The sequence below is a fragment of the Colias philodice genome, chromosome 15 (genome assembly GCF_061535455.1).
Source record: "Colias philodice isolate Cphi_HAF_F1 chromosome 15, ilColPhil1 Martin Lab GWU primary, whole genome shotgun sequence".
NCBI lineage: Eukaryota > Metazoa > Arthropoda > Insecta > Lepidoptera > Pieridae > Colias > Colias philodice.
In genome coordinates, this window is record NC_143100.1 from 10,111,055 (window position 1) to 10,123,330 (window position 12,276).

A 12,276-nucleotide genomic window follows, 5' to 3' on the forward strand; every position below is an offset into this window, starting at 1 on the left:
TATAGGTTATATATCAGAATAAACATAAGTTAGAAATACTTGATTTGCCCGCGGGTTCTTCCGTACAGCTATTTGATTATAACATTTTGAAAAGGTTAACTTATACAGATTGATATATTAAATATCTAGTCTAGACAATGGCCTTGACTGTACAGTTCACATATCTTAAACGTAAGAACACAAACATTATTAAAATTCGAAAGTAATTTTGTTTGTTCTTGATTTCATGTTTTTTTTATGGAAATGTTCCAATGATTTTAAAGTGAGTCATGACAAAATGTATAAATATCTGCATTCGTGTGATATATTATTTATTTCTTATTATGTCAACACTTTATGCAGTTTATAGTAAAAAGCTCTAGAAACCCTCAAAAATATGCACCTGAATTAAATGTGTTTAAATTCACATTTACACTTAAAAACCATTCAAGGCTAATCAATTGAAATCAATCGAATATCGTAAATAAAACAAACAATTAAATCTCATATTCAAATAAGGGTCGAGTTGATCTGAACAATGATCGCGGCGATTACTCAAACGTTACCCAAGCTATTGTCCATCCGATAGGTGTCATTGTCAAAGGGTAAGATACATACAGCAGTAATGCTTAAGCCGAGAGCGTTTTGCCAGGCACCATTGTATCTAGCAACATGACCGCGCGCGCCTGCGTGCTGCTGTTATTATGCGCGAACGCATTCGCCCGCGAGTGTATAGAGCTCACTTTATCCGACCGAAATTTACTATCCGATAGCATATTCAATGGGACGATACAAAAGTTGGGGGCGAGGAATGAAAGTAATGATGATAGTGCAAGGGTGGACCTCCTGGGGTTGTGGGAGAGGTTCCCGAAAGTGGTGGTGCCTTTGAACGGGACGAGCGAGCAGTGTCGGCGGGATGGACAGATGTTTTTGGACGCTCTGGACCGCTTGGAGCTGTGGGCTTTGAAAAGTAAATATTTCGATCTATATTTATCTTGTTTAGAAGATTTTTAATTATTCCGCTATCACGTTGGTATGATGAGATAGGGTTAAATTATAAGAAATGCACTAATTGAAAATTAAAATTAATGTATTAGAAATACATAGTAATAAACAGTTAAAAAATTTTCTAGAAAATGTTAACAATAAATTATTATTATATATTATATTTCTCAAATAAAGCAAATCGATTACTATCTACTTAATAAAATATTAAAATAATATAAATAAAATAATTTTCTATTATTTTTATCGATATCGATCTCTATTTCGACCACATACCGCTTTCGATTTTATGAACGTATAATATGACTCAAATCAAAAAAAAATTGTTAGTTAAGTACATACCTATATAATATAAACAGTAACTGCAGAAAATGGTCATAAAATATGATTTACATAAATAGAAGATTACATACTATGTCTAAAGAAAAAGTTTTTGTTAAACTTTGAATAACTTTTTTCATAAATTTTTATTTTAAATGAAATTAACGTCAATTTGACGATAGTATCAATATTTAATGTATAATTAAATTCAGGACGAAGTTATTTGAAGAAAAGTTAAATAAAAATTTGTTCTTATATAGTTTAAAAAACCTTCTAGATTAATTTTAATATTTAAGTTATTAGAATAAGTAAGCATTTTAATATTGTATTGGCTTAGGTAATATAATTTATAAAAAATGTTGATATAAGAAATTAATAATTAAATCGTAAACAATTTCATAATAGTGTGTTGTTTGTTATTTTAATTTATACAAACATTGCTGATCATAGAATTTTGCAATAAATTACATATTCAGGCTTTATTTTTGAACACAATTTAAACTCATAATATAACTTTTGACATATTTCAATAACTTTAATATTCATAGATAGTATATAATAAAAATGTATTTATTTACTTCTATAAAGAACTTAGGACTTGTACACTATAATAAACACAATACATATATAAAATCGCATAAAACTAAAAATCAGTCCAAATCTAAACTAATATTATAAAGCTGAAGAGTTTGTTTATTTCTTTGAACGCGCTAATCTCAGGAACTACTGATCCGATTTGAAAAATTCTTTCGGAGTTGGATAGCCCATTTATTGAGGAAGACTATAGGCTATATATCATCGCGCTAAGACGAACAGGAGCCGAGCAACGTGGGTGAATCCGCGGGGCGCAGCTAGTCAGAGAATAAGTATGATAAAAACACTTTTATCGATATATTACATACATACGTTGTACTTGTTGTTTTACATTGAACAAAGTCAACTTCGCGAATCTATTTCGACAATTTACCGGTTTTAATGTAGTTAAGGAACTTAAATACGGAAGGAGAAGAAATTTCGATGACATATTTGTTTTTAAGATATTTTTAAGTTCCAATACTGCATTTTCTGCGATACAACACGAAGAATGTATAAAAATTTTACAATTTAAATGTGCAAAACTTGTTAACTGCATTAGTATATTTTTTTGCAAAAATGCTCATTTAAAAATGCCTACATACAGATTGATCATATTTCAAAGTTAGGCAATAGGCAATCTACACAAAAATATCTGTATGGACAAGCATAAATCGTGAAACTAGGCTATGAAATAGTAAAATTCTAGAAAAAGCACTATTTGAACAAATAATACAGATAAATTGTAAATAATTCGTATGTATTTGAATGAATGAATAAATGAAAATGGCAGGCAGACTTATCGCTAGGTAGCGATCTCTACGAGGCAACCCTGACAATGACTGATTATCTTATCTTCTGTTATATACATATATATAAAATTATCAAATAAGTGTCTGTTAGTGGTTGAGGTATTTATACAATATATGGGTATTTGCTTGAAATAAATAATTACAAATAGAAAGAAAAACATCTCGATCACCGTACATTATATGAAAAGTAAAGTAAATTAATATACACTCACATTATGTAGTCGCGAAAATTAAATTATATAATACAATGTGTGAACTATCGCAATACTATAATACCGGGAAATGGTTTTTACTGCAACTGAAACATGTGACATAACGTATTCCATTGATCTTGATTACAAGAGTTAATCATGACTGTAGTAATCACTACATAGTGTAAAACAAAGTCGCTTTCTCTGTCCCTATATTGTCCCTATGTATGCTTAAATCTTTAAAACTACGCAACGGATTTTGATGCGGTTTTTTTTAATAGATAGAGCGATTCAAGAGGAAGGTTTAGACAAAGCGGGCGAAGCAGCCGGCCGCGGCGGTAAGCTAATAAGTTATAAGTACTTAATGTACATACCGAATAATTATTACTTTCGATACTAATAATCATGTAATAATATATGTACCCACGCTATTATAATTTTACCAACGCGAAATCTATGCTAATATTATAAAACTGAAGAGTTTGTTTGTTTGAATGCGCTAATCTCAGAACTACTGGTCTGATTTGAAAAATTCTTTCGTTGTTCGATAGACCATTTATCGAGGAAGATTATAGGCTATATTATATTTATATCATCACACCAATAGCAGCGGAGAAATGTGAGTATAACCGCGGAGCATAGGTAGTTAGAAATATTATCAATCGTGAATTATCTCGCGATTTTGCAAAGTAAAGTTATCATCATAAAGTTATAATCCGTAATATTTGGTATGCTGCTTACATTTTAACGCATCATTTTTCCATAGTTCTATAATATTATGTGAAATTGAAATTGTCATATTGTAATATATTATGCAAACATAGCCTTCGGGGTTCAATATTTTACACGCAACATTACTATTATTTAGATTATAATTTTGGTAGCTTAAAATAACGTATAAGTGATAATGGTGTAACGGCAATTTACAATTTAACAGTATAATAAATGAATATCATCTATTCTGTTTATGTAGAGCCTACGTTCATTTTTATATTCGGCATTTTCTTTGTGTTTATCAGTTTATCTCCTGTATGGAGCCTAGAGTCACGTTGTATCATCTTATTACCTGACTACTATGCTTTCAGCATAACTTTAAATCTACTTATCCTTATTTGAAAATAGACTTTTTCATCTTGACCCGACACATAAATCAAATGTATTCCTTATTTTCATTCTGTTATAAATTTTTCGTTGTTGTTTTCGAATATTTGGATCTTTTTTATCATCCAAAACATGCATTATTCACAAATGCAGCTTTATTAAACAGGAAAATTGTATTTTAGAATTGTCTTTTTTAATCCTTTATAATTTTAAAGTTTTATAGTATTTGAATGCCAATTAATTAGCCACAAATTATAATAACATTTCGATCAAATACCACATTATTTATTTATCTAGTAAAGCTCGTCAACTGCGTTTTGCGAACTATGTCGTCGTAAATACGGAACCAATTAATTCCGTTGTACCTATTCAATATAATATAACATATAATATCCAAATGAAACCGTAAAAATGACATCGCATTTGTAAGAAATATAAAAAAACTTGTTTTCAAACAACAATCACCGAAATAGTCTGGATATTTACATATTTTATATCAAAATAGACCATTATACAAACATCATCGTATTATAATTTTATATATTATTAGTTGTTTTGCATTTTCAACGTCACGTGAAATTGTAGAGCACCTTATAAAAGCAGCTTTTTTTTCTTTCTTTCTTTAGTATAATGATTAACGCGGGAATATAAAAAAAGTTCAGATGGTAAATGTACTTCAGACTAACAGGAGAGCTGTAGATTAACAAAAAAAACACCGTTTTGTGAGCAAAGCAGGCTGATCTTATTTAAGACGCTAATTTACCAGTACCTACCTATACAAAAAAAAATATTTCGCAATATTTTCCTTTTAAAAATCTGTGTTACTCGGTCATGGAATCATATTAATTTGAATGAAAATTTCCTTAACAATCTCTTTATTGATGAATTTTATTCATACTTAATTGTAAACAGTGACCTAATTAGTACAACCTTAGTCCTAAACGCAAACAGATCGAATGCATAGAAAATTGAGTATTGAGATTAAATAGGATACTAGCTTCCGCCCACGACTTTGTACGTGCATCCCCGTTTATCTCCGTTCCCGCAAGAATTTCGGGAAATCCTTTCTTAGCGGATGCCTACGTCCTAACATCTACCTGCATGCCAAATTTCAGCCCGATACGTCCAGTGGTTTGGGCTGTGCGTTGATAGATCACTATATCAGTCACCTTTGAGTTTTATATATTATATAGATAGATTTTTTACCTACGTAAGTAAAGCGCCGAAATCCAGTCATTATAGAACTGATATTTTATTTAATTATTTCCTTCACGGCAACATTTTCAAGTAATATATACCTACAAGAAAGCTTATTAACGAACATAAGGCTACTCGCTTACCACCGTCCGCTAAGAGTTAAGAGAGTGAGTAAAGAATATGCAGATACACTGATATCTATTTAAATAATAAAATCAATAAATTAATCGAATCTATAATGTCAGCGTCGTAACTCATCCAGTTAAACCCCATCGATTTTCAATTATCTCTATCCCATCTACAGGTCCATTTTATAACGAGATAAAAAGGGACGGCTACAATAAAAAACAACACATTTAAAATTCTACGCTTGTCTGTATGTGAGTGTACGTGTCTAGCTTTAGGAATGTTCGAGGCTAAATCGTCAAAAAACCTATATAAATGACGATTTTCCTTAAACCATGTGGATTAAACGGCGTAATTTACTTTTCCCTTTATCAAAAATCAATTTCTTTTTTGCGGATAAAACACTGTCTAATTTATTTACAGAGCAACGATAAAGATAAAAATAATCCGCATGGCTAAATTTAACAATCTGTATTCTGTCTGTCTGATTTTCTTAGATTATACTGCTACTATACTGCTACACCTATTTTGATACGAAAATTAATAGAAGATAAATTACTAATTCTATAAAAAGTTAATTTTTAATTATTTCACAGTAACGTTATTATTTAAGTAATGGTGCTATAAAGCTACAGAAAATTATAGTGAAATTATAAACATTGTTTTATCTTATTACATGATGCTACAGGCCTTAAACATTCCCAAGAACTAGAAATATTTTCCAGTTTATATCAAAACAGGTTATCTATTTTTAAAACTCATCCCCAGGGGCTGGTTACATACTAAGCCTTCAGCTAGGGTTGCCACCCAAACATATTTATTTATTACTTACTTACATACATTTATTATCCACGAACAAAGCTCTCAAAGAAGGTACAATTTGTATAATAATTTTACCTTATAATAATCAATTATTATCTCATAATGACTTCAATTCCTCTATATGTTATTGTTAAAATATTCTCTTTTTATTCAAAGTTCACTGAACTCATTGTACAGGTAACATGAGAGCGATGTTGCGGGACGAAGCTAGTTATAATATTTCTAGTACAAAATATTAAGTAAAAAGCTAGTTTCTATCCGATAGATATGTTTATAATTGATATTTTTGGTTTTATAGCATTCAAATGCTTTATAAATATAAATTTATAAAGAATAGAAAAAATTCGATCACGAGGCGGGACTCGAACCCGCATCCTCTCGCGCCATTCCGGGGCGGATGCCTGACCAATTCAGCCACTCGTTATTCTATTCTCTTAAAGTTACGTTAGTCTATTCTTTATAAATTTATAGATATGTTTATTGCAAAAACGAATCTAAAATGCATACCAAATATATAACTGTAAGTCTTTAGGTAAACTTATTTCAACATATACCCATTTCTTGATGATCTCCTTTCAATACAATGTTATTGTACAAATAATACTTAAATAACTTAAAAACAAAGGATTGCTTTAATTTTCTTTTCTAAAAATAAATAGCTAAATAAAAAGCTTTGGCAGCCCTAGACACCGTAAAAAAATCATATAATTTTATCATCATCTGTGACCTTATTTGTAGGTGTGGCTCTTTCATTCGCTATAAGAAGAAATATTTTAAACGGTATAAAAATTATTTGTATGCATTTTTTATCGATGTTAGCATAATATTCTAATTCTTCAATATTCAAAATTACGTAGATTGCAAACCATTCAACATCCACAAACCTTTTTTAATCTTTAATATGTACATATTTCAAATAATTAGTTATATGAATGTGTTTTTAATACATCATCTTATAAATAGGGACATCTCGTAGGGATACTATAAATACTATAAATTTTATTTAAACAAAGTCGCTTTCTCTGTCCCTATGCCCCTATGTATGCTTAAATCTTTAAAACTACGCAACGGATTTTGATGCGGTTTTTTTTTAATAGATAGAGTGATTCAAGAGGAAGGTTTTAGTATATAATTTATTATGTTTTAGATAAAGCGGGCGAGGCCGCGGGCGGAAAGCTAGTGCATTATATAAATACGTCATATTAGAATTAGTCCGAATTAGCATGCCTTTAAATTACAGTACAAAATAACAAAAGATTACCTAATATTTTTTTCTTTACTTGACCAACACAAGTAACCCATTCACATATACATTTTCTTTAATAATATAAAAACAAATGCATAGTCATGCATCTCTATCCCATTTAATTTGTATAAACGAAATTTGCTGTTATAGGTACTTAAATTAAAAACATTTTTAACAACATTTATAATAGTTAAATAAAATATTGGCATAAACTAAATCAAATACTGTTATTTGCCTAATTCTATCCTATTACAATCAAATTGTCCATAATTGTAGGTATCCTATGTCCAGTCTATTAACTGCTAGCTATTCTCTAATGCAACAAGGCTTTGTGGCCAATTTGACCTCCAAACTCCCATTCTAAACGTCTAGAAACTAGATGATTCTCCAAATTATTTTGATCACTTTGAAATGTTAAATAGTTTATTATTGTCTTCAATCGTTCACAATAAAAGTTGTTCAAAATAAAGTTTACAAAATTTACGAAGTACTTATAGACTACAAGCCCGCATATGAAAAAAATATGGGTCAAATGAACCACCACGGGACATATCTAGTACGAAAGAAGAGCAAAAAATAATAAGATTCATCACTATGCCGTCACTTGTAAGCTGTCCTTTGTCACTTGTAAGCAGGCTGTGGCTTGTAGTCTATTATATTGACATGTTATCTATTCTTCATCTTTATATAGAGTGTAATATTAGCAATTCAATTATAATAAGTCGGTAGATAATAACTTTTAACATGTAAGTATTACTTGCACTCATCGTTTAATTATATTGATTTGAAAACCAATATAATTTTAATTTTAATACTATTATAAAGGCGAAAGTTTGTATGGATGTATGGATGTATGGATGTTTGTTACTCTTTCACGTAAAAACTACTGAACCGATTACAATGAAATTTAGCACACATATAGAGGGTAACTTGGATTAACACATAGGATAGGTTTTATCCCGGAAATCCCACGGGAACGGGAACTATGCGGGTTTTCCTTTGAAAACGCGGGCGAAGCCGCGGGCGGAAATCTAGTATAACATAATAAATAAAATGAAGACTTTACTGTAGAGATTAAAAATAGTAATTATTAACACTTAAAATTAAATTTAACTATCGCTTTAAAACCATAATAAAGTTGTAAAATATCATGTTAAATATGTGGGTTTGGTTTTGGTTTACTAGCGATTACATATCCATTTTCAAAATACAAATTAAATTCTTATCGTGTCTAATTTGATCTGTAATTATAAAATCCCGTCAACGTACCCAAATAGCCCACGTTTTTCTATCAAAGGAAGTATTAATTAAGGGGCACCCTGGTTTCATTGCTACACGTAATTAATTAAAAACAAAATGATTTCGGAAAATGTATTAATAACATGAATTTTATCTAGTACTTATTAATTAACTCGTGGCCTCGTCGACCTGATAAGACCCCCACAGTTTACCTATTGAGAGGGTGGATTCCCGAAAAATCTTCGTAATCAGTTGCTAAGTTACAATTAACTCTTTAAAAATTTTATCGCCTTTATTATTATTGGCAATTATCAATTCAGAAGAATGTTAGTATAAATATATCCTATAAAATAATTCTTATTTATGTAATCTACCATTTCGTATCTGTTGAAGATAAAATATCAAAAATTGAAATCATTTTATCAATTAGTCTGAAGAAAAAGCTTATGTTTAGATATTTACGATGATTTGCCTGGTGATCATTTAACAAAACCTGTAGTGATTCATGCTTTACTAATTAAATATGTAAGTAATTATTCTTACAACAAGTAGAAATGATGTGATTTTTGTTAAAACGATGTTGCAACAATACAAATCACAACTTATGTAATGGATTCTGTACACATTTATTCTGAATTTTGCTTTAGCCCATCTACCTCTTTTTAAAATAAATAATGCTGTAACAGCTTAATCACAGTTCTAATCAAATTCCAAGTAGGTATCCTCTTAATTCCGATCACGCCAATGTCACCGCATTTTGCATTCACCGCCTGCAATCATTTCACCAGCTGTGACGTCACGAGGTTCAATGGTACTCGATGACATTCGGCTTTTCGGATGCACATCCTTTAAACTGGGACGTGGAAGATGTGGAATATTCCTAGATAATCGGTAGTTTTTATTATTTGTATTTGTTTATATAAGTAGTTTATTTATTCGTACTTGACTAGAATTTAGATAATATTAATGTTAAACAGGATTATGTTACAGTAGCTGTGTCGCGCGGTTTCACGCAGGGACGAACCCGCGTGCAAAATCAAGTATATCTGTAGCATATACATTATTCTGGTACATAATCTACATCACTGCCAAGTATCATCAAAATCTATTCAGCGGTTTTTGCGTGTAAGTGTATCAAACATACATTCATCCTCAGAAACTTTCGCATTCATAATATTAGTAGGATAGGCATTTAAAAGATAAAAATTTCGTATGCAGTTCAAAAGAAGCTGTTTGTACATCATATCATGAGCAATTGATGAACATAACAGCAAGCGACCCTGACCGTCTGAAGTTTAATGTTTTTGCGCGAAATCTTAATTCACTTTCTAAATTTAAACATTGTTAACCCCGTTGAGTTCATGAAACCGTTTTGGTTAACAGCTAAAAAATGCAATTATGAAAAAAAATCTTTGCAAATAGGTAGGTACTTGAAATTCATTCATTTATATTTTATACCGTACAGAATCGAGACTTCATTGACGTGTCACGTGATACTCGAATGAAGAAATTAACCTTATTAGGTTAGTTTTATTAATTTCATACAATAACCTATATCTGAATCAAACATCCAGACCAGATCAAACCTGAAAAAAACCGTCTTTATATACCTCCAAAATTAGATCATTATCAAATCCCTCTTATTCCCGTGCCATTAATTTCATTTACTTATTTGCGAAAGAATTATCTCTGAGTCATGGACGTATAAAAAAAGACGGACGCCGTATTACGAACAAACAACGTGAAGCCACCATAGTAAGCTAGCGATCGCGTAAAGACAATAAACACGCACACACTCTCACCATAGTAAGCTAGTCGGCCGCCATTACGTCGTGAACTACCGACTGATTAACTGCGTCACTGTTTCACAAAAAATATTTAAAATGCCGTCTTGCGTGGTTAAATGGTGTCGCAACACTACAATTTTAAATAACAAAACACAAGGGGTTACATTCCACAGGGAAGCAAGTTATTTCTTTTATGTTTTAATGACAAAATTATTACGGCAAAATTTATAGAAAAAAATACAGCCGCCATTGTCATCAACACAGCTGTTGCCATGGCAACATGGCACACACGCATGGATGTTTCGCCGCCATTACTAGGCTTCACTCAATATTTAGGCGATATACCGTCCGTCTTTTTTTATACGTCCATGCTCTGAGTATATCAGTTTATTTACGATACTGGTACCAACTTTTCCTGTTACAATAAAAACATTGTATGCATAAATCAAAGTAAAGCCTTAAATTCACTAGGGGCAAATGTCCCCGGTTACGTTATTTCTGTCAGTTTCGATATTTTGCCGCCTAATCTGACACAGATGGATCGTGCAAAGTGCAGTTGTTTTGTTGGAGATTGTATAATTCATACATTCCATTTTTTATCTGTCAAATTATGTATGACACTTACAATATTTTCATGTATCGTTCACTGCTGTGCACAGCTTTATACCCTGATATATTCCTTGATCTATTAAAACATTATTTGTGTAAAGAAGATATGTAAATAATTAAAAAACAACCTACTGCATTAGGATAATCTTGCTTTTTATTACTACTTAAATATTTTTGGTATCCGCGTTCGATAACACCAATAAAGCTTTTAAACATTCCTTAATGCAAAATGGTATTTTATTAATTCACAAAAAATACCATCTGCGCTGTGCTAATAACTAAGATTGACAGACAGACTGAAAGCGAAAAGAAAAGTCGGTCATATTACAAATCCTTCAGACAAATATTATGTTCTTATCGGCGCCCCAAAAGGGCCCTGCACACATAACTTCCACTAGCGTTATAACGAAACCCATTTTCCAGAACGTTTAACTCCTAATGAATACGAGACTTAACTCAGTGTCGCAAAACAAAGTTGACCTGTAATCAGCTAAAAGCGTTTTGTTGAAGCGGAACACCAGAACAACTACACACAATAAAGTTGACCCGAAGTTTGTGCAAACGGTCGGTTGGCGCGCGCGGCGGGCGGAATTCCAAATAGTTTTGCGAATCAAGCATATTCATGGAGACTGATTAAAGATTATCTAGACCCCTTTGCATGTTGTACAAACTATGCAAATTAACCTAGATTCATTCTGTTACTAATGTTAAGATTTAATACGTCATATCTGGAGTTTTCTTATCGGTTTTGTTTTCAAAGAATTTGAGTATCCGAGCTCATTGTACATTTCATGTTTATTTTTCAGTTCCCCTACCAAACCAAAGGGTTTCAATCGCGGTTACAAATCTCCCCATAATTTTCATCTAATCCTATAACACTAAAGATTTTTTATTACTTCCAGTGTTAGACGCTACAGCCAAGCTGCCCTCTGGTATACTAAGCGGCAACGCAAACCAATATGGTGACTTCGACGAATGCCTCAGTATCGACAGCGCGGTGCGAGGAAAGTACTGCCTCGCCTCGCTGCAAGTGAACCTTGCTGCTATGGGCCATGACCGTCTGGACTACATGGTACACAGCGGCCATTATATACGGAGCAATGTTACTGATGTATGTATTTTTTGTTATAATTTAAATATGCTTTTATAACTTTTAGATAATAAAGTGAACAAGAGAATACTTTTTGATCAATAAATAATAATAATATTATAAAGAGGAAAGGTTTGATTTTTTGTTTGTTTGTTTTTTGTTTGTTTGTTTGTATGAA

The 12,276-nt window shown here is 31.4% G+C and overlaps 1 protein-coding gene across 1 annotated transcript in view; it reads left to right on the plus strand.

Moving 5' to 3' along the window:
* Window positions 1-612: 612 nt before the first annotated feature.
* Window positions 613-12,276, plus strand: part of drd (drop dead) — a 33,622-nt gene continuing 21,958 nt past the window's right edge. Inside the window, exons 1-2 of the mRNA XM_089704058.1 lie at window positions 613-949; window positions 11,911-12,119. Of these exons, the coding sequence (XP_089560184.1) occupies window positions 652-949; window positions 11,911-12,119 (507 nt within the window). The 5' untranslated portion in view covers window positions 613-651. The remainder of the gene's footprint in view (window positions 950-11,910; window positions 12,120-12,276) is intronic.